This window comes from Crocuta crocuta, unplaced genomic scaffold, assembly GCF_008692635.1.
Source record: "Crocuta crocuta isolate KB4526 unplaced genomic scaffold, BGI_CrCroc_1.0 scaffold445, whole genome shotgun sequence".
Classification (NCBI taxonomy): Eukaryota; Metazoa; Chordata; class Mammalia; order Carnivora; family Hyaenidae; genus Crocuta; species Crocuta crocuta.
Window position 1 is genome coordinate 867,237 of NW_027530847.1, and position 23,961 is coordinate 891,197.

At 43.2% G+C, this 23,961-nt stretch overlaps 2 protein-coding genes across 7 annotated transcripts in view; one reads left to right on the top strand and one right to left on the bottom strand.

Annotated features, from left to right (window-relative positions):
* ACSS2 (acyl-CoA synthetase short chain family member 2) overlaps positions 1-16,364 on the bottom strand; it is a 72,622-nt gene extending 56,258 nt beyond the window's left edge. For 2 of the 4 annotated variants that reach the window (XM_077769286.1, XM_077769284.1), the window contains exons 1-2: positions 16,128-16,364; positions 9,980-10,175 (exon numbers count right to left, since the gene is read on the bottom strand). In XM_077769286.1, coding sequence (XP_077625412.1) covers positions 9,980-10,175; positions 16,128-16,299 — 368 coding nt within the window. In that variant the 5' untranslated portion in view covers positions 16,300-16,364. The remainder of the gene's footprint in view (positions 1-9,979; positions 10,176-16,127) is intronic. The other 2 variants (XM_077769287.1, XM_077769285.1) reach the window with 1 other exon arrangement.
* Positions 16,365-19,655: 3,291 nt separating this feature from the next.
* The window catches only part of GGT7 (gamma-glutamyltransferase 7), a 23,540-nt gene continuing 19,234 nt past the window's right edge, over positions 19,656-23,961 (top strand). For all 3 annotated transcript variants that reach the window (XM_077769289.1, XM_077769290.1, XM_077769291.1), the window contains exon 1: positions 19,656-19,868. In XM_077769289.1, the coding sequence (XP_077625415.1) occupies positions 19,700-19,868 (169 nt within the window). In that variant the 5' untranslated portion in view covers positions 19,656-19,699. The remainder of the gene's footprint in view (positions 19,869-23,961) is intronic.

Here is a 23,961-nt window from a genome sequence, read left to right on the forward strand (position 1 = left end):
GTGACCTTCAAGGCATCTTGTATATTTAAATTTCTATAATTCCACATTCAGCTTGGCAAAGGGATATAATAACTGCCCTCTGTTGCCTGGATGGCTAAGTTGGTTGAGTGTCTGTCTCTTGGTTTCAGCTCAGGTCATGATCTCATGGTTTTGTTGCGCTCAGCACAGGCAGCATGGAGCCTGCTTGGGACTCTCTGTCTCCCTCTCTCTTTACCCCTCTCCCACTCACTGTCTCCCTCAAAATGAATAAATAAACTTAAAAAAAATAACTGCCCTCAAATATCAGAAGAGATGTTCTATGGAAAAAAGAATCGGATTATTCTCTGTGGCCTCAGAACATAGAACTAAAACAAAGGAAAAAGAGAGTGAGAGAAACTTATAGGGTGGGACTATATCTAAGAACTCTGTAGCAGAGCTGCCCAACAATGGGACAGATAGTAAGTGAACTCTGTGGTCTTGGTAGTATTCCATAATCAGAATGATCACATGGGGATTGCTGGCGATGGAGATATTGGAGGTATAATTCCTGCTTTGTATAGGAAGTAGACTAAATGACCTCAAAGGATTACAACTGAGAGTCTCAAATTCTCAGATAGAGGTTCAAGGTACCAAACACTGGGAATCATTACCATTGCCCAGTTTTTCTCATACCAAATGCAGAAAAAGGAGAAAGGCCCATCCTCAACTCCACACCTTCTGTACTTACTGTTGTAAATGTGAAACTGCCCTAAAGCAAGAATTCATGCTCACACCTGACCACCTGCTACCTTCAAGAGACAGGAAGCCACTATTGGGTTCCTCCCCTGCCTCCAACCTCTCCCAGCTGCCCTGTCACTGCAGTTCCCTACATTTATTACAGCAATTCTAAAGGTCATTGCCAGAAGTTAGCTTTAACAAGTATCCTGTTCACCCTCACAGTTTACAGATGGGAAAAAGAAAGCTCAGAAAAGGGCAATATCTAAAGCCATTCTCGGGGCGCCTGGGTGGCTTAGTCGGTTAAGCGTCCGACTTTCGCTTAGGTCATGATCTCGCGGTTCGTGGGTTCGAGCCCCGCGTCGGGCTCTGTGCTGACTGTCAGCTCAGAGCCTGGAGCTGTTTCAGTCTGTGACTCCCTCTCTCTCTGACCCTCCCCTGCTCACGCTGTCTCTCTCTCTCTCTCTCCTAGAAATAAATAAAACATTAAAAAAAAAAAATTTAAAGCCATTCTCCTCATTATTTACTAAACACACTGGTATAAGAAGTTAGCCCAGACAAAAATTCATGAAGTTGACATGGAGCTCAGGACACTGAATCTGGCTTGAAGATAGTCTCTGTTTATTATATACTTATTATTACATATGTTAGTGAATATTATTACATATGTTAGTATATATAATAATATATTAATCTATAACATATATTATTACACCTTTACCATTCATATCCCACCTACTTCTAAAAAGTGACTAGTGAATTGGACAACATAGCCTACTTGTCTCATTTTTAGCACTTTAGGGAGGAATTCTTTAAGGCATCAAGGGTCATAAAACTCAGGGAGAGGTAAAAGATTAGAGATCCACCTTAAACATGAAATCCTCCAGTCTTCTTCTGCAATTTGTGCACCAGATTCAAATGGAGAAAGACTGTTTCCAGCAACAGTTATTTCCCCACATACCTCCACTAGCATAAAGTATATGCTACCAGTACCAGTACTGCCCCAGGCAAGGGGAGCAGACTCTCTACTTCAGCCCCTTGACCCCAAACCTTCTAAAATCCTCCCTTTATTTCACCATCACAACAGAAGCCCAGCCCACCTACTGAGTCACTATAGTTTGCATCAAAACTTCTAAAAAACCACTTCCTCTTCAGGAACAATCATAGAATCCTGAACTATAAGAGCTAGAAGGACTTTGCAGAATATCTTTGAGCACTAATCCTCCACCAATCCCATAAAGGGAAGGCCCAGAGAAGGGAAGAGATGGTCTGAGACCATTTTCTTTCTCAAATGAGTGTTTTTCCTTACCACGTATATTTTAATCAGTAAATACACTATTGTGACACCAGTAAAGACATAGATGGAAGACAAAAAAGTTCCTCTTCCCATATCACTGAAAGGAACTCCAGGACATGGACCTAGATAATTAACAGAGTCCTTGGATATGAATGCGGGGACAGTACACTCTAGGGCTCTGGCTTTCCATATCACCTTGACAATCTTCTCCCTACCAGAACATGGGCTTGTCTCACCTTCCTACCTTCTCAAATACATATACACATGCCCCACAGGTATCTGGAGAATCCTAAATATCACACTCTGGAATTCATACTTGGGAGCACACAGGGGTTCTGAGAGCAGAGTTTCTATCCAAAGGTACTCCTAAATTCACTTGCCTCTCCTCAAAAGTTCTGGTGTCTAAGGAAGGATTAATAATAGCCAGAGCCTATGGAGAGACAGCAATGATTCAGCTGAAGATGAGCAGTGAGATGGCACAAACATAAAGATAGCCAGAGGCAACCCAAAGCAAACAGTGGAAGGAATGGACTATACCAAAATTCTTGGGTTTGCAGACTGGGATCCTCTCCTGGAATAACCTAGAGATTAAGTGGTTAGTGCAAATTGTCAGGATAACAGCCATCAACTACTCTTTCCCCCCTTTCCCCATGAACCCTTTAATTAATCCTCCAAATCTTCTACTGTCCCCCGTGTCTCTTCAACTTGTCAGTCCCTACCCCTGGCACTACCCCTAACATCCTTCATATCTCTCCCTGAATGCCTACTCCAATAACTTAGTCACTGATCACCTTCTCACATATGTACACATAAATCTCCACTAACACCTCCACCCATCACACTAGGAAGAAGAAATTGCAAGAGAGGTTGAAACCAGTTTTGTTTGGAGGGCAAGATTAGCCCTTGGATCAGGAAAAAAGTAAAATGTTATATGGACTAAGGAGACTATTGACTCTTCTGTCTCAACTGTTTCTCCACCATCTACACATGCAGTTACCTAGGGTTTTGTGTTTTTTTTCCTCTAAATTACTTTAAAATTTCATCTTGCCATTCCATTCCCTCCAGCAGTATCCCAGTCCAGGCACCACTACTCTGAAAAACAAACTCCCAGCAATCTGGCTTCACACTCCCATGTCCATACATATTCAGATTAATCTTCTTAAGCCCCACTGTGACCACATCATTCCCCTGCATATAATCCTTTCATACGTCTCCAAAAAATAGTCAAGCTCTCCCATTCCCGGACCTCATCCACTGTTGAAGACAACCTTGACTACTCTTTGTCTCACTCCCCACATTCAATCCAGATCAGCAAACTCCATGGGCCTCTTCAATAGATCCAGATTTGGACTACTTCTAGCCACTTTCAAGATACTAGTATGGTCTAAATCACCAACACTGCTCATCTGATTTCTATAATAGCTTCCTAATTGGCCCCCCTGCTTCTTTCTACTCTTGGTTTCTGTCTATTCTCAACATAAAAGACAGAAAGATTCTAAATATACATCAAATTGCTGTCACTTTTGTGCTCAGGATTATCCAGTGGTTCCCTACTTCACTATAAACAAAACCCAAAAGCTTATATTGACTTCAAGGTTCTACATGATCTAGTGTCCTGCTGACCTCATTCTGAAAACTCTCTAGTTCACACTGCTTCAGCTACACAATTTCTTAGCTAGTCTTAAACCAAGCAGCAGCACACTCCTACCTCAGGACTTTTGTACTTGCTTTTCCATTTACTTGGAATATTTCTCCTTCCCAATGCAACTATCTGCATGGCATACTCCATTTCCTTCTTCAATGTCTGTCCAAATATCACTTTTATCAGACAGTTCTTCCCTTATCAACCCCCATTCTTTGTTGTCATTCCCTTTTCCCTTATGCCACTCTGTATTTTCCTATAGCATTTATCACTACCTGTCATATATTTATTGGCTTGTTTGTTTATTGTCTGTCTCCTCAAGCTGAAATAGAACTTCCATGAAAGCATGGATATTGTTCAGAATAGTTCCTGGTACATAGCAAGTTCACAATAAGTATGTATTGAATGAATATATTGTTCCCTGTATAAACCCTTTACTCCAGACAAATTTGGTCTTCTCACTGTCCCAATATAATAGTAATGATGGCTAATATCTTTTGAGTGCTTTCAATGTGCCAGGAATTGGTTACATCACTTTGTTACACTATTCAGTCAATAACTACATAAGATGGAAACTACTTTTATCTACGTTTTACAGTTGAGGCTCAAAGAGATTAAATAACTTGTATAAAATCATATAGCTATTTTTGTGGCAGAAACAGGAGTCAAGTTAGGTTAGTATGATGCCAAAGCCCTTTCTCCTCATTTTTATCATACTGCTTCCCTACATGCTTTCTCCCTTCTGTGAACTATTTGTGTAAGTGGCTCTTTGCAGTTGCCCCATAATTGCTTTTCAGCTGTTTTATATAGTTCTATTTGGTTTTCCAAAGAGAATGTCAATTCCATAAGACCAAACTCTGGGTATTTGAAACGTGATAACACATTTTATCTTATATTTGTAAGCAAATTAACTCAAAGTTAATTCAAACCAATTTGACTAATATGACAAATTTCTCTTTTCAACTGTCACAATCTGGTGTTAGACAACTAGAATAATGAAGCAGGATCATATGATAAAAAGAGTAACTAGGAGTGAGGATATCTGGAGATTAGACTCAGCTCTGTCTCCAAGCTCTGTCTCAGCTCTAGCCTCACTGGTCTTTAATCTACCAATCTGTAAAGAAAGTTGACCTAGGTGGATCTCTAAATGGTCATATCATGGGCATCTGGGTGGCTCAGTTGGTTAAGAATCTGACTCTTGATTTAGGCTCAGGTCATGATCTCACAGTCATGAGTTCAGCCCCATGTTGGCTTTGCACTGACAGTGCGCAGCCTGCTTGGGATTCTCTCTCCCCCTCTCTCTCTGCCTGCCCATGCGCTTGCACTCTCTCCCTCTCTCTGATAAAAAATAAACTTAAAAAATAAATAAATGCCCATTTCAAATTCTAAAAATACTATTATTCCATAAACATTTACAACGTGTCAAGCCAAAAGTAAAAGGCCAAATTCTTCCTTAATATGGTTCTAAGAGCTTTATTTCCTCTGTGCATTATTTCAGAACATGCCCTAAAGCAAGGAATAAGCTATAAATGTGGTTTGCTAATGGCACTAGAGCTATATAAATGACATTGTTTAGGCTGAAAAGAAAGTCATGCTGTGACTCCATAAGAAGTATATAAAGCATATCAATTGGAGAATATCATGGAAAAGATGTCATTTTAAAAAGGATTATTGGGGGGGCCTCGGTGGTTCAATCAGTTAAGCATCGGACTCTTGATTTCAGTTTAGGTCATAAGCTCATGGTTGTGAAATCAAATCCCATGTTGGGCTCTCCTCTGGGCACAAAGCCTTCTTTCTATTCCTCTCCCTCTGTCCCTCCCCTGCTCATGTGCGTGCGTGCATGCACACACTGTCTCTCTCTCTCAAAAAAAAAAAAATGTTTTTAAAAAGACTCTCTCTCCCTCTCCCTCTGCCCTTCCCCTCCCCACTGTGCACATGTTCTCTCTCTCTCTCTCACACACACACACACACACAAAGCATGAATAAAAATTAGAGCAGGAAGAAGGTGGACTCCAAAATAAAAGACTTTAGGGGAAAAAGAAGACTTCATAGAATAAATGATATGATAGAGAGTTTGAAAAGTACTGAGTACAAGATAAAGGCAAATAATGCAAGAAAAATGGCAGGCAATTTTTAACTTCCTGTATATAAAAGGAAATGCAGGGGCACCTGTGTGGCTCAGTTGGTTGGGCGTCAGACTCTTGGTTTCAGCTCAGGTCATGACCTCACAGTTCCTGAGATGAAGCTCTGGATCCAGCTCTGGGCTGGCAGCACAGAGCCTGTTTGGGATTCTCTCTCTCTACCCCCCCCCAACTCTTTCTGCCCCTCTCACACCCCTTGCTTTTTCTCTCTCTCAAAATAAATAAACTTAAAAAAAAAAAAAGGAAATGCAATAATAATATATTACCCTTATGTTAAACCTTCTTTTTAAATTTACGAAAACACAGAGCTACATAGAGGAGAGAATGAAGTTGGAGGAATATACAAGAACAAAATTCTCATCTATCATAATAGGAAGTCACACTTTCTAAAGTATGCAGTATAAAAGTATTACTTAAATATATGGAGGTAGGGCACCTAGGTGGCTCAGTTGGTTAAGCATCTGACTTTTTTTAATAAACTTTTTTTTAATGTTTTATTTATTTCTGAGAAAGAGAGAGAGAGAGAGACAGACAGAGTGAGATACAGAATCTGAAATAGGCTCCAGGTTCTGAGCTGCCAGTCAGCACAGAGCCTGACATGGGGCATGAACCCATGAACCATAAGATCATGACCTGAGCCGAAGTCGGACGCTTAACAGACTGAGCCACCCAGATGTCCCGTTGACTTTTTTTTAAGCTTATTTATTTTGAGAGAGAGTGTGCATGCACGAGCAGGGGAGGGGCAGAGACAGACAGACAGACAGACAGAGACAGAGACAGAATCCCAAGCAGGCTCCGTGCTGCCAGTGCACAGCCCATACCAGGGCTCAATCCCACCAACTATGAGCTCATGACCTGAGCCAAAATTGAGAGTTGTATGCTTAAATGATTGAGCCACCCAGGCGTCCCTGAGCATCTGACTCTTGATTTCAACTCAGATCAAGATCCCAAGGTCATGGGGCGCCTGGGTGGCTTAGTCGGTTAAGCGTCCGACTTTCGCTTAGGTCATGATCTCGCGGTTCGTGGGTTCGAGCCCCGCGTCGGGCTCTGTGCTGACTGCCAGCACAGAGCCTGGAGCCTGTTTCAGAGTCTGTGACTCCCTCACTCTCTGACCCTCCACTGCTCATGCTGTCTCTCTCTCTCTCTCCTAGAAATAAATAAAACATTAAAAAAAAAAAAGATCCTAAGGTCATGAGATTGAGCCTCATGTGTGAAGTCTGCTTGAAATTCTCTATCCCTCTCCCCTGCTTATACTCTCCTTCATAAATAAATAAATACATACATACATACATACATAAATAGGAGGTGTTAAGAGAAGTAACCATATCTGGCATATCTGCACTTTACTTTTTTTTTAATAACAAACGTGATTTATTTATAGCTTGGATTTACTTTATTGTTAACAAAAAATAGTTGAACAATAATGGCCCATGTGCTACTTGTCTCCCACTCCTCTAACTCTATATCCATAATACTTAACATATGACTGACTATCCAATATCTTTAAAAATTCTTGTTGATTGAGTGACCAATGTAAAAATGGGACGAAGATGTCTTGTTATGGAATTATAGAATTTTGCACTAGAAGCAAATTTATAAATTATATAATCCAATGTTTCCCAGATTGGTGTTCCATGAAATACTGCTTCTTGTAATGTTAATAGCATGATGCAGAAAGTGTTTGGGGCTCAAATAAATTTGGGTAATCCCATGTCAAAAAAATTAATCAGATGTCTTTACTATAGGGGTTCTTAAAGGCTTTACTATGTTAATATACATTGGGAATCCCAGAAAGGTAATTTATTATATAGTGTTTCTCAGACTCATTTGTTTCATGAATTAAGCCCCTGCTAATATCTCTAGTAATGAATGGCTTCTGGAGCATTCTTTGGAAAACACTGATGTAGTCAACTCCTCTCATTTTACAAATAGATAAAGAGAGACTCTCTGGAGCCTGCTCAGGTCTGGATGGCAGGAGAACCAGAAAGAAGAGTTTCAGGATTCTGGAGCAATCTCTAGTGACTGAACAACTCTGGCCTAAGTTTTCACAGTCTTTCATCATGCACTTGAATTACTTCAAACCAGGGAACAACATCAGACACAAGCTTCTCCTTTACAGACCTTTAAAGATTTTCTGATCCCAAAGGAACCCAGGAGGTGAACCCAAGTGTCAGATGGAGCTCAAGCCATAAAGTCCAAGGGCAGAAGCTAAAGGAAGTCTCAATGGACATACAAGCCTGAGTTTCAGTGGCAAAGTAACCCTAAATTGAGCAATGGCAATGTGAATAGACCATTCATATTTGTACAGTCTTTTCCAAAAAATAAATAAATGCTTTTACAACATCATCTCACTTGATTCTCATAACAATCTAATGAGAAAGACAGGGTAGAATTATGATCCTCATTTTATGGAAAAGGAAATGGGCTCTCACAGAGTTAAATCCCTTGTTTGTGGTTATACAGCAAGTGAATGGCAGAGTTGGGCTCATTTTAAGGCATTAGGGCTTTTACCAATATATCACACAAACTGGGCAAATTTTGACTGAATACCAGTTAACTCTTCCATGAAACATCCAAACTACTCCTACTGACTCACTCAAAAAGAATAGATAAATTCTCAGGGCACCTGGGTGGCTCAGTCAGTTAAGCATCCGACTTCGCCTCAAGTCATGATCTCACGGTTCATAGGCTCGAGCCCTGCCTTGGGCTCTGTGCTAACAGCTAGCTCAGAGCCTAGAGCCTGTCTTCGGATTCTGTATCTCCCTCTCTCACTGACCCTCCCCTGCTTGCGTTGTCTCTCTCTGACTCTCAAAAATAAATAAAAAAAACATTAAAAAAAAAAAAAGAATAGATACATTCTCAAAATGCTCATGGTGGTGGCAGAAACAACACCCCACCCCAATTACTGGAAATTTAAGGCCCTATTTGGGTTCACTGTAGTAATACCACCTATAAGCTATGTTGCTGGAAGGAAGGGGGTCTTAAAAAGTTCCCACTGGGGAGGCAGCATGACCTAGTGTTACCAGCAAGGAATCAGACTTGAGTCCTGGCTCTACCACTTACTTACCCTATGACTTTATTCACTATACAACCCTCTGTGCTTCACTTCTTCACCTATATCACAAAGCTGCTAAAAAACTAATGTAAAGAATTAGAAGAATAGCATAGCGTCATGGTTATGAGTATAAACTCTCTAACTGTCCTACCTGGGTTTGAATCTCAGTCCTACTTCTTACTTCAGGTAAGTCACTTCACATCTCAGAATTTCAGTTTTCCCATATGTAAAATGAGCAACACAGTGCATTCTTGATTGTCAGCATCAAGTGAGATAATTTGTTAAGCACTTGGGCACAGTGTCTGACACTTCTGGGGAACATCATAAAAAAGGTGTGACCTCTGATTTACCTGACTGACCCATAAGCTGGACCTCAGCATTGGAAGCCTTCTTACCCCCTCCCAAGTCCTTGAAATGTGGGTTCCACTTGCCTTTCCTGCTCCCCCAGGCTACTCCAGGGACATAGCCTTGAGATGTGATGATGTAGAATTGAAAACACCTGCATGGTACTGAGCCTACTAAGGACCTCTACAAACTTTTAAGATTTGGAGGGCAAGTGTAGTGATCCGTTGTCTTGCTGCTCCCCAAGACAAGCCTTGCATGTAAATTCTCTTTGCTTATTAAAACTGCCACCTACCAACCTGGAATGGCCTGCCTCTTTCTTCAGTCTCTCCTTGCCCTCTGCCTATGGGGACTGCTTTCAAATTACACCTGGGAAACTCTGGGAAGGACTCTGAACCAACAGGTACTATAGCTCATTCAAAGATAATGACAACAACAATGGTAGTGAAAATTCCAATACCCATATTTTCTTCCCAAAGCAAAATAAGAAAGAATGCTACTCAATCCTATTCACTTCCATTTACCCTCTCCCCCTTTCCTCTTCAATTACAAGCCAAGAATACTAGACTAGAATTCAGGACACGGCTCCGTTCAGTTACATACTAGTTATGTGATTTCAGGGAAGTCATTTCACTTACTTGAGGTATTTTTCCTCATCTGAGATTAAATTAACAATACTTACTCTCCTAGGTTGTTGCAAGCATCAAATGAATTAACAGATTTCAAAGTACTTTGTAAACTATGAAACACTATATGCATTTGAGGAGTGACTTTTTATCTGTCACAGGCTTTAAGATAGATGTTTTTACCAGTAAAAAGCAATTTTATCGCCAAGTTTTTTCTCATGGACAATTCGATCCAGTACGTTGTAGCAGATGTTGGTAGTTGCTCCTTTCATCCACTCGATGAAGATTTTTCCTTTAGTCACATCAAAATTGTACTGGAGGAATGGGCCAGGACATGAGGTCTTCCAGTAAAATTCCTTGGCAATGTCTCCCCAAAACTCTGCAACAGAAAGGAAGACCCAGACATCACCAATATTCTCAGACATATTTATCCTCAGATGGCTTACCAGTCTATGACAGAAACAAGTCACAACTTCTCTGCCCTATACTCTAGGATCCACCAACAAGGTCCCTCCTCTACCTGTCTAATCTTTATCACCTATTACTTTCCTAACCCACCTTGTATTCCCATGAGCTAAATTCTGACTCAAATTTCTTCCTTCTCTCCTCAAAACTGCCACTCCATTTTTCATCATCTATTCAAATCACAGCCACACAGTGCCTATCAAAATCCCTAGCGCATTGTAGTTAAATGTAATTTGTTTAACAAATTAAGTAGTGAAAGGAAGAAATCCTTTACCCACAGAACCTTCCATATCTCTTTTTCCTAATTTGTTCATTCATACACTTTCAGCAATTATTTAATGAGTATTTCTCCTATTACATCTTGCCCAAGTGTTCCTTGCTATGAGCCAGATGTTGCTTTAAGTTCTTTATATGTATTATCTTATTTAGTATCTACCACCAATGTAAGAGGTAGGCCTTGTTTTCATTCTCATTTTATTGATTTGAAAATCAAGCATTACCAAATATCCATCAATTGATGATGTATAAAAAGATGTGGTATATATACACAATACATAATGGAATATATTCCAATATAAATGGAATATTACTCAGCCATCAGAAATAATGATATCTTGCCATTTGCAACGATGTGCATGGAACTAGAGTGTATTATGCTAAGTGAAATAACTCGATCAGAGAAAGACAAATACCATATGATTTCACTCATGTGGAATTTAAGAAACAAAACAGGTGAACATATGCAGGGGGAAAAAAGAGAGAGGGAAACAAACCATAAGAGACCCTTATTGATAGAGAATGAACTGAGGGTTGACGGAGGGATGTGGGTGGGGGGTGGGCTAAATGGATGTTGGGTATGAAGGAAGGTACTTGTTAGGATGAGCATTGGATTTTGTATGTAACTAATGAATCACTGAATTATACTCTTGAAACCAATATTGCACTGTATGTTAACTAGCTAGAATTTAAATAAAAATTTGAAAAGAAAAAAATGAAAATCAAGGCTCAGAGAAGTTAAATAACTTACCCTAGGTTATATAGTTACTAAGTCAAGATGTGAACTGCCCTGAGAAGGACATTTTTGCTAAAATCTAACAGAGAACAGGAGGTTTTCTTCACTTCCCTACCAGGAAACAGTGCCATGAGATAGGAAGGAACCAAGGGTATATGTTAGGAAGAACTCCCTGAGGCTGAAGCACTGAAAGTAAGAGAAAGAATAGCAGAAATTGATTCATAAACTGGGCAAATCATGCAATCCTTCTGGGCATAATAAGGAATTTGACATTTATCCTAAAGAAGAATGAAAAGCCATTGTAGGATTTTAAGGAGAGGGACATGAACAGATTAATAATCTTAAAATATTCACTTGCTACTCCATAGAAAATGTATTCAACAGGTAAAACATGTAATGGCAGAGCACTTAGGATATTGTCAATACAGGGTGAGGAGCTAGAACGAAGAGACACACTCAGAACCATAACACTGAAAGGAACTTTAGAGATTATTATCCCCCATTTCACTAATAACAAACCAAATTCATAGAGGTAAAGTGATTTGCTCAAAGTTATGTGATTCAGTTTATATAATCTAGTTGGAAAGATAAGACTAACACATGAAATACTGTTACCTGTGCAAAACAGAATAGATGAAAGCTAAATCATATGGTGTACAACTTGCAGTCAATTCAACAAATCCAAATTAAATCAATCCCAGGGTACCATTATATACCTATAAAACTCGCAATAATTAAAAAAATAATAAACCCAATGCCAGAAAGGCACTGCAAAAAAGACACTCTTATATGATAATGGCATTGTAATAAATTGTCACAGTCTTACTGCATACCAGGAAAATGACTGACAGAGCCATAAAAATTTTTATACCTTTTCAACATCTGCTAACTCAAGTTTGGGGAACACTACAAGAAAAAATTCCAAAGGAAAAAAACAGAGATTGCTAAAAAGCAGTTTGTAGTAATACTAATTATAACAGTGAAACTGGAAACAGCCCAAGAGCATAACAATTAAAAAAAAAAAAAAGCTGATAAAAACGAGTAATACTAGTAGTAATAATACAGCATACTAGGGGCGCCTGGGTGGCTTAGTCGGTTAAGCGTCCGACTTTCGCTTAGGTCATGATCTCGCGGTTCGTGGGTTTGAGCCCCGCGTCGGGCTCTGTGCTGACTGCCAGCTCAGAGCCTGGAGCCTGTTTCAGTCTGTGACTCCCTCTCTCTCTGACCCTCCCCTGCTCACGCTGTCTCTCTCTCTCCTAGAAATAAATACAAACATTAAAAAAAAACAAAAAAACCCAGCATACTAAATGGCCACTAAAAAGAGAGCAAATGGGAACTGGCATTTTAGCAAATGCCAGTCTTCTACCAAGCACCGGGCTAATCTTATTGAATCTAATTTTGTGTGTGTGTTTTTAAGATTTTATTTTTAAGTAATCTCTATATCCATTGTGGAGCTTGAACTCACAACCCTGAGATCAAGACTCACATGCTCTATTGACTGAGCCAGCCAGGTGCCTCTCATTGAGTTTTTTTTTTTCATATTAAAACACTCATAATTGAAGTATTTTTATTTTATGTACAATGAGTGAGCATTGAGGTAGATATCTTGGATATCTGCAGTTAAGGTAGGTACCTTGGCTGACCCATTCAAGGAAGTTTACTCAATCCAACTTATCCTTTGCATATTGACAGAAACATTGGCGACACATACTGAGGCAATGTTTCTCAGATCAGACTGTGGTGATTCGAGCAGATGTGGCAAAAACAAAAACCCTGGCTAAGCTTCTTCAGATGGCTCCAGTAGAGCTACTAGTGATCTACCTTGCTCTCTCCAATGCAGCAAAATAAGGCAAAAGGCCTCACTAAATGTTTATATGGTCCTATGAAGTATACATTAACTATCCTAATTTTATAGATGAGAAAAACAAAGCTCAGAAAACATAGGAAACTCTCCTAAAAATCACACAGCTAGAAACCAGTATACAAAATCAGATCTGTTACAACTACATTGAGTACATGTATATACTCAAAGATATTTTTAAGTGATAATAGTAGGTATAGGTTATATAAAATTATTTATGAACCCCATTTATGTATATCAATAAGGATGTAGAAAATTGAGTTTTGGGACACCTGGGTGGCTAAGTCAGTTAAGCGTTTGACTCTTGATTTTGGTTCAGGTCATGATCTCACAGTTCGTGGGTTCAAGCCCTGCATCGGGCTCTGTGCTGATGGTGTGGAGCCTGTTTGAGATTCTGTGTGTGCCTCTCCCCCACTTGCACTCGCTCACCCACTCACGCTCTCCCTCTTCCACCTGCCTTAAAATTAATAAATAAACTTAAAAAAAAAGAAAACTGAGTTTTATGATCACTTAATTTTGTTTTGGGAAGGGTTTGTTTTATTCTGGTGGAGGTATTGAAATATGGATGTTTCATTGGTACACATTCTTTTTTTTTTTTAAGTTTATTTATTTGGGGGGGGCGGAGAGAAAGGGAGACAGAAAATCTCAAGCAGGCTCAGTGCTGACAATTAATCACAGAGTTTGAACTCACAAACTGTGAGATCACAACCTGAGCTGAAATCAAGCATCAGATGCTTAACTGACTGAGCCAGCCACCCAGGCACCCCATCATTAGCATACATTCTAAATATGAAAGTTCAGAAGAGGAAAAGATGAGCATGGACTGGATGATCACGGAATGCTGTGTGGAACTGGTGGGATTTGACTAGGTAGAGAAGAGCAGAAGGAAAGGGCAAAGGCAAGGAGATGAGAAACCAGTATATCAATGAGAATGACTGGTCTAGAATAAGGGGTGTGGTAAGAAATAATGGGAAATCAGAATAGAGAGATAAGGTATAGCTAGTTATCCAGACCTTGAATGAGCAAAAGAATTTTAATATGAAATTGAAGGAAATAGGGAACTACTGAAAGTTTTTTGAAGTGACTTATGAAAGCAATGTTTCCAGAATCTCAATCTAATAGTGTTTATTTTAGATAAGTCTGTCAGAGAGATTGAAGGTGGGTGAGACCAGAAGACAGGAGAAACAACTAGGAGGCTGCTTCCTTGAATTAAAAGGTTCTGTGGGAATGGAAGAAAAGGTAAGCAGAGACATTTTACAGAGGATTTAACAGAATTTGGTGAAAGGGCAGACTGTGGGGTCAGGGAAGAGGAAGAGTATAGCTATCAGGAATATAGGGTCTGTAGTCAAGACTATCTTAGATCAAATCCCAGATCCACTGTTATGTAGCTTTATGACCTTGTGCAAGTTTGTTAACCTCTCTACACTTCAGTTTTCTTCTCTGCATAATGGGGCTAACAGTCTACCTCAAACAGGTATTTGTGCTCAGTAAGCAGTAAGCAATCTTAAGTGGGATACAGAGAAAAGATCCATCTATAGTTGATACATAGATCTTATTAGAGAAGATGATGATGAAAGATTTAATTTGGGATAGTGTCATTGACAGGGATTAGAAAATAAGGGGAGCGCAGGTTTGGGAGGGAAAATTGATAAATCCCAGGCACAGTCATGTTAAATATGGTATAACATCAAGGTATGAGAATAAAATGGTCTACAGACCTATAAAATTTGGGACCAGAGCTTAAGTGGGATCCTGGGCACAGGGTTAAATATATAGAAGTTATTTTTGTGGAACTAGATGGAAAACAGATGAACTCATGATGGGGGGGAAATATAGAGAACGAAGAGAAGTGAAAAGAGGTCTGAGGATTCAAACTTGAACACTGCCTGTGTAGCAATCAACCACTCTACCCACGCCTGATTCAATCCTGTCTTACATTACTCAGTAATCCCTTGGTCCACGTTGTTCTTTTGGTTATCAAACTAACCACCATTTACTGAATGCCTACTGTGCTTCAGACACTCTATCCTGCACACTTAATCAACTGTCTTAGACCTCAAACAAACCTAGAAGGCAAGTATTGTTATCCGTATCTTACAGATAAGGAAAGGGAATCTTAGGTTTTAAACTCTGCTTAAGACCTCACAGTGAATGAATGGTAGATTTGGGGGTGGTTTGATTCATTGTCCATGCTTATCCCAATGCCAAACATAATGCTGCCTCCGAACACAGGTACAGTTTTGACCCCTTACCCGGACTAAGGGCAAGGGCAAAGTATGTTCCTTATACATTCTTAAAGACATGGGACTTTCTATCAGAATTTCTGAGTTACTACAATCCCTGCCCGTTTTCTTTTTTTAAACTGCATTTTGGTGACTTGTTCACTCTTACATTGCATAATTTCCACTGGAATTGATGAAATATGAAAACGAGACCCGGGACTCCGTTACTAATGTGGGGTACCTCCCGGACGGGAACCAGACCCGTTACTGACCACTGTGGAGACTAAGTCACAGGGTAAAGGTGTCAGGAGGCAAAGGCTGAGTTGGCGTGAAAGGGAGCAAAGAAAATTCTGCGGCTCTCCTCCCCTCGAGGTTCCTCTTCTCCTCTGAGAACCCGTCTTTTCACCGTAGGAACTCTCCTCCTTTTCTCATGAAACTTTCACTCTCCTCAAGGAAGCCCCATCTCCTCACAAAATCCCCAAGTCTCCAAGGAACTCCCCAACTCCTAGAGAACCCTCATCTCCTCACAGAACTCTCCTCACAGAACCCTCCTCCGCACAGAACTCCCAGATCCTCCCGGAACTTCTTTACCAACTCCTCAAAGATCCATGGACCCTTCAACCTCCCAAGGGAAAACCCAACTCCGTCAGGGAACCCCAACCTCCTCACGTAACCCCCGTTCCCCACGCCTCGCGTCCGATTTCTCACTCTTCTGGAAACCCCCTTCTCTCCTCACTGACCCCACCCAGGACCGCCCGGGCCCGGCCTCACCTCGCGGCTCCTCTACAGAGCGCCGGTGCAGCTCGCGGTAGCGCTGCAGCGAGGGAACGTGCGCGGAACGGGTGACCTCGGGCGGCGGAGACCAACTCTGCACTCGGCTCTGGGCTCCAGCTTCCTCCTGCTCCCGGCTCCCAGTCCTGCCCCGCTCCTCCGGAAGCCCCATAGCGTCAAGTTCCGAGCGTTGTAGGAGCCCTTGCCGTTGCTTCTCGCGCCCAGGAGAGGAAAACAGGCTGGCCGAGGGGCGGGGCCTTATGAGAGGAGGAGAGGCCAGGCGGGCGGAGGCGTGGCGACCCGAGGAGGCGGAGCCACGCTCGGTAGGGGTGGAACATGTGTTAGCAATGACACAAACTGGGGAAAGACGAGTATCGCTTGGAGGTAGAGGCGGAGCTGACTGCGGAAGGGGTGGGGCCATAGGGGAAGAGCTGAAGGGGCGGGCCGGGCGTGACAAGAGAGGTTGGCATCTCGGAGTGACAGAGGAGGGGAGGGGCCAGGCGTGACAGTAGATGAGGTGGGCCTTCTCCTGTCATGGAGTGACAGGGAGTGGAGAGCCTGGATGTGACAGGAGAGGAGGCTGAAGCATGGAGTGACTATAGTGGGGTGGGGTCTTGGAGTGATAGATGAGAAGTTTCGTTAGGGCGGGGCTCGAGCAGGAAAGAGCTGGGCAACGGAGAGGAGTTGGATCTGGCCCATAATGGAGCAGCCCCGTGATCTGATTGCACAAGCCTGTCACTCCACCGATTTCGAAAGCTAGGTGGACTAGGGTCCTTTCCGGGTGGCACTTTTCCCTTCTGAGAACTATTCCCCAGTTCTGAGTAAACCCCTCCCCTCTGTCCCCAGGAAAACCTCCTTCCACGACGACGTTGAGGGCACGGCCTGAGGACAGGGTGCCCTCTGCTAACCTTGGGGCCGGCTCAGATTTTTCTCCCACCTCTGAAGATATGCCTTCAATCTCCCTGCCTCCACAAATTCCCATCCAGATCTCAAGTACAAGACTCAAGTGAAGACTAGGAGGTGCCTTCAGGTATTTGCTAACAAACCCACCTCCTCATTACACAAATGGTAAACTCAGGGAAAGGAAAGAATTTGTGCAAGGTCACAGAGAAAACAACCAGGTTAAGGCCAAACGTAGGTCTCCTGACTCCCCTCATCAGGCTGAAGGTAATGCTTGTAAAATACTAAGGCCTATGCAAAATAGGAAAAATCACCCTTCTTTCCTTCCCAATCTCTTCACTTCACTAAGAAACCCCTCCTACCTGCCACAATTGGGCTCAATTACCTCTGGCTTCCCTCCATCCCTTCCGCTCCAGAAAGGAGAGGCCAGACAGGACCCTCTATCTCCCACCTGTACCCATCACCACGAAGGGCCCTCTCCACCCATCAGTTCACGGAATAACTGTCAAAGTAGGAAGGATCCTTAGATATCTAACTCCAAGGGCAATTCTGAGGGTCAAAGCAGCCAGCCCCCACCCCCTGAAGCCTACACAGGGCTTGTGACCCCATTAGGCCCAGACCATCTTCCCACCTTCTCCTTTGTTCTTTGTCAGGCTAACCACAAGCCCAACACACCCTAAATTGAAAAAACAAAAACTTCCCACTGCCAGACCTATGATCCAGAGCCTATTCAATCCTAAAGTGAAAGTCTCAAGGCTCCCTGAAGGGATACAAACTTCATGGGGTGGACATGGACCCCACTGAAGAGACAGATACTTCATCGAGAAGGCATTAACTGCACTGAAGAGACCCACACTTTACTGAAGGTACTCCATTAAGGGATCACAGATCTTGCTGAAGGATCTGAGATCTCACTGAAGGGCTGTGGACCCTGCTAATATGACATAAAAGGCATTGAAGTTCTCTGATTCTATTGAGGGGACATGGACTTCCTCCTAGGAGATAGAGAAGATAATAGGTTTTACTAAAGGGACATAGACTCCAGTGAGAAGACTTAAACCCCACTATGGGGCCTCTCACAACACCGAGGAAATACACTACTAAGGGATCACAGGCCTCACTTAGTGGAGACTACAGGGGGGGATCAGACTTCCCTGAAGCATCATGAGCCCTACAGACGGCACTGAGGAGATACAAACCTTTCTGTAGGGAAGAAGGCACATGCAGTGGGCACACATTCCTAGTATAGGCAGTCATCTCTTCCCCTCCCTCCCTCCTCAGCACCCAGCTCTCTTTTCTCCCCAAGCCCTTCTCCCAAGTCTTAAAGCTGTTCTCAATACACTGATGTCCCCTGCTGTCTACATATGGCACTGCAGCTGCTGGGCCGATAGTAGTTTTTCAAATGGTTGGGGAAGCAGAGGATGTGTCCCCAGGGACTTCACCAGCCCCCTCCCTCTTGCCTGTGGACTGTGCAATGGAAGTTTGGGCCAGAGGCCTCATAAGAAAGAGAGCCCCCACCCATCCTTAGAGATGGGGTAGTAATGCAAACTATAGTGTAGTCGGAATTCCTCAGGGTAGGAAGAGGATGGATTGGGTTGGACAGGATGAGAATTCATGAAATTAAGGAAATAATAACAGTAATCATAGTTATGATATTTATTGAGTAAGTGCCATGTTCTATACTGAGCACTTTCCAACATGTTATTTAATCTTCACAGCCATCTGAGATGAATACTATTATTCTATTTTGCAGATGAGGAAACTGATACTCAATGAGATTAAATGTCTTGCCTAAGATGACATGGTTTATATGTGGTCCCCACAGTGCAGACACCTAGACTACAGAGACCCATTCCTCTCCCATTTATCCCTCCCCCTCAACTCCACCCCACTCCTGCCACACCACCACCACCATTACTTCTCTCTCCAAGTGTCCTTTCTGGAACCACATCAAAAATTCTTAAAATGATGGTAAATATTTAGATTCCAGAGACCCCCATCCTAGCCTATACTCATGATCTCTAGAGTGTAATCTGGGGATCTGCTTTTAAACATCCCAGCACACACTCAAGTTTGGACTACCTGTCCTATGCGATAAGTATGGGCCCCAGAAGGGTTGATTGGAAGAGGAATCTGAGAAGTGTTGGGGGTCCGGGGAGAGATCTGATGTCCCAGGAGAGACATCCAAGGAGGTGTCTCAAAGTGAGGAACAGTCTGAGGATGAAGCATAGGGTGGGACTGAAGGTGCGTGTGAAGGTGGAGTCTCTTGAAAGAGGGGTCTGGGGTCGGGGGAGGAGTCTGGGGTCTGAGAAGGATTCTAGCTCAAACTGAAAGGAGGAAGGGTTTGGCCCCAAGGCTGCGTAAGGTGTCCCAAACCTCTCTGGTCGCGCTTACAGCGCGCTTCTCCCCCTCCATCCCCCGCGTGCTCTTCAAGATCCACCCTCTAGGCTCCCCATCCACACCCACACTGCCCACTTGCATGCAGGTCGATTACAGGCTGACAGAGCTAGGTGGAGGAGGGGTCTGCAGTCAGACCTCGATTGCCCGCGGGGGTTGTGGTGAGGCGCCCCCTCCTGGCTGCCCTAGAGCTCAGGCCCCGCCCTCGCCCGTCCCCCTCGCTCCCGCCGAACCACTTCCGGCAGGCGCTGCGCTGCTGGGGGGCGCGGGCGAGGATGGCGGCGGAGAACGAGGCTAGTCAGGAGAGCGCCCTGGGCGCTTACTCGCCCGTGGACTACATGAGCATCACCAGCTTCCCGAGGCTGCCGGAGGACGAGCCGGCGCCCGCGGCCCCTCTGAGGGGCCGCAAGGACGAGGACGCCTTCCTGGGAGACCCCGATACCGGTGAGGCCCGCTGGCCGGGTCCCTGCCCCCTGGGGACGTCCCCGGTCCTCCTTCATCTGCGCGGAGCATCACCTCCAATCTCCATCTCCCTAATTCATCCCCTTCCTCCTGGATCTCTCCCTTCTCCCTGTCTCTGTTAATTATCCAGTGAGGTTGGAGATGCATTTTTGCTTTGGAGGCTTAGGATGCGACAAGGAAGAATGATGCTAGGGACTGCAGTAGCAGGGATTGGGGTTACCTCTTGGGAAGAACCAACTAATAAGGAAGGAATGTTGGAGGGAGGATGCTAAGAAACAGCCGTGATCACCCAGAAGAGGCCGTTCTCTAGTCACAGAGAACAGACTGCAGCAGGATCGGTAGAGGCTAGGTCTTGGGAAGAACTTCCCCACAGCTAAGGATTGTGGGAAGGAGAGACCTTAGGGAGAAGCTGAGAATCTCTTCATGTCCCGGGAGGGGGAAAGAGGGTATGATTCCCGTCTGTTTGTGAGAGCTAAGTATTGGGAGACAGGGGGATGGACCGCATGACCTCTCAGAGTCCTTGGAGACCAGAGTGCCTTCTCTGCCCTGTGGACTACCTCACCCCTCCCGGAGCCATGGATCAGGCCAGGATGTTAGTAAGGTACCCTGCCCCCTAGGAAGCAGGCTCCAGAATTTTACTGTGTTCTTGGCCCTCTGCAGGGACTGCAAGGGGCCAGAGTAGGGAGGGGGGAGACCTGAGGGCCATTAGGTCTCTGAGCATTTCTTCCCTAGGGCTCTCCCTCCTATCCATGTGGCCCAGCTCTATCTTCCTCTCCATTCTTCATCCTCCATCCCCCATCCTTCTTTCCTCCAACGTCACTTCCTGGCATTAGAGCATCCTTCTGCTTAACTCTCTCTTCCTCTCAGGGCCTGCACTTGAGCCCTCTCCCTTACCAGCCTGGCAGATCCTGCTTCCCTGACCCAGCCTTCTCCAGCCCGGCCCTTCTGTAGCTATTCCCAGCCTGACAGCCCCAAACTCTTTCCCGCTCCACAAGTTCCCAGTCATCTGGCCTTTACTAGCAGCCCCTGCCAATCTAACTAGACTGTACCCTACCTGGAGGGAGGAGTAGGGAAGGCAGAGGAGGACATCACATGTCCAAGCTGCAGATCAAAACTTCTTTTACAGAAGGAGTAACCCTGGTATCAGGAGGTAACAGGTAGAGTAATGGGAAGTTGTGTCCTAGTGGATTGCAGCCTGAAACCATGTCCTTTATTCAGGGGTCAAGAGTGCCATTCTGACCCCAGCACTGCCTTGATTCTGTATGACAGTGGGCAGCCCTTCCCTGGCCTGGGTCTTAGTTTCCTCTTCTAGCTCAACTGGGAATGCCTATCTCTCTTAACCCAGAGATTGGAAAAACCCTGACATGTTTTCTCCTGGCTCCCTATAAATGTCTTAGCATTTATCAAACCTGTGATTATTCGACCAGTCATGTGATTACTCCATGTTTGTAAGCCCTATGAGGATGGGACTGTGATTGTTTTGTTCACCATCCTTTCTCCACCGTCCATCACAGTGCTAAGCACTCAATAAGAATTGTTGAATGAATAAATGAATAAAAGAGATCTCAGGATGAACAACTAGCAGGGGAGGGAGTACCTTGGGGAGTTAATATGGATTCTTCCCTCAGCTATACAAAAATCCAACAGAGACCTTTGTCACCTGAATTTCTGGGAATCTGTACCTTATGTCACACTTGTACACTAAAGTTCCAAGGACTCTTACCATCATACCTATGTAGTCATTTCAATGCTATGTCTTGGAGCACTACTTCTAGGCCCCGAGGCTTCTTTGGCCAGCTGGACTAGCCTGTTAGCTAACATGATCTCCTATGTTCTTAACCTGGTAGTGCCACTTACTGGCACTGCCCCATCCTCTTATCCAGGATTTTGGTTGTGCCCAGCTAGCCTCTAGCCTGTCACTCCCCGGAACCAAGTGCCAGGTACCCTACAACTGACCCTGTAGAAAATAGAGCTAAATGGTAACCACTCCAAGGTTGGGGAAATTCTTGACTCTCTCCTGAGCTCCAGGCCCATGTGTTCCTCTCTGTCACAGGCATCTGCCTCTAGATGTCCTGCAAGTGCTTTACTTTCAGTATGATCTATGTTGAATTTATCATCTCTTCGCCATACCTGCCGTTCCCCCAGTGTGATTCTCAATTAGTGACAGTGCCATTCATCCAGTCCCCACGGTAGAAGCCCAGGAGCTACCCATGATTTCTTTCCTTCCTCTTACTTCCAAATGGTGTTTAGATGCTCTCTTGTCCTCCTAAGTATCTTGCAGATTCCATCTCATCATCCTGCTACCACACTGTAGACTAAGCCAAAATCCTGTCTTACTTGTATTACCCATAGGCTTCTAGCTACTATCTGCCTCCCAACCCCAAACCACTTAGTACCCTGAACTTCTGGTCATGTCATTCCTTGGTTCAAAAATCTTTAATGATTCTTCCCTTAAGGAATAAGCAAGCCAGGGATGACCTCTGTTTCTAGCCAAGATCTGTTTCCTGAGCTCTAGACTTGCCAGCTCAACTCTGTTCAGGATTCTTTTGTCATACACTCAGCCAAAATGGAGCTAATCTTAAAAGAGAATTTTATTTGGTAGCATAACTGAAAAATTCAGGGATATGGGGCATCAGACATAGCTGGATCACGGCACCTAAAAAGGAATTGGCTTTCATCTTTTGCTTTGTCTTACTTTTCATGGGCTTCATCTTCAGAGTCCCCTTTCATATTGTGGGGCAACATGCCCCCCAGCAGCAACAGGTTTATTATGCTTACTATCTTAGCAATCTAGGCAGAAAGAAAGCCTTCCCCTTTCCTAATGGTTCCAGCAATAGAACAAAGTTTTAGTCTCATTGAGCTGGTGCTGGTCACATGCCTGTCCCTGAAACTGTTACTGTATAGAGGTACCTGTTCTGATGGGCTAGGCCTAGGTCACATACTCACTCTGGTCAGGAATGAGAAAATGAGGAAGGAGAGAGAGGAGATGGTATTTTCTAAAAGAGAATTGAATGGAAATGACAGCTAAGCAGATAAAAATCAGATGCCTACTAGGCCAGTTGCCTCCAGACAACTGCTAATGTCCTACAAATTCAGAATCACCAAAATTAAACTCCATCTTTCTCCCAAAAGGCTTGTGTCTTCTGATTCCAAACTAACCTTTCCCCAGTATCCTGCGGTTGCTCTTACATATCAGTTAAATCGATGGTTTTATTGCCCTAGTGCTTACACAGTAGGGTATTCAGTAAATATTTTCGTTGAATAAATGAATAACTTAATGATTGGTGGAATAAAAAGTCTTACATAGACCCAACTCTAATGAAACTCTTCACCTCCTGGTCCCTCATAGCTGATTGGAGAAAACAGTTTAAGGACAAGTATCAACTAGAATTAGCTTATAAGGTTGGCTTTTTGAGTGTGAAAATGACTCCTGCCTTGTGGAGCAATGGAAAGGAGGTTTTGAGTTATTCCTGCTTCTGCTATTTATTCATTTTATGACCTTAAGTGGGCAACGTCATCTTTTCCAGTCCCAAGTTTCTTCATCTGCAAAATGGAGAGAGTAGGCCTATCTCATAAAGTTATGGGAATATTTCAGTGAGGGAATGTATATAAAGTGCTTGGAATATAGTCAGCATCAATAAATATAAATTCAAAACCATTTCCTGCTCTTCTTTTGAAACCTCCAGGGACCAAGGAGAGTTCTGTGCCCACAGTAGGTATTTAACATCTGTTTATTGAATGAATTCCAGTTTTATTTAAAGACTATGTGGTGCTAGTGCTGTGGAGTAGAGGCAAGCATGATCAGCTAAGGGAGGCTTCCAAAGGCAAGTTTCTTTTTTTAAATAAAAAAGGTAAAACAAATTACATGTTTATGGTAAAAAAAAAAAAAGTAAAGAATAGTAAAAATTTTCTTCTCTATTCCTAACTGCCCACAATTTTTTCTTTTTATTTAAAAATATATAGGGGCACCTGGGTGATTCAGTTAGTTGAGCATCCAACTCTTTTTTTTTTTTTAATGTTTTTTATTTATTTCTGAGAGAGAGAGAGACAGACAGACAGACAGACAGCATGAGCA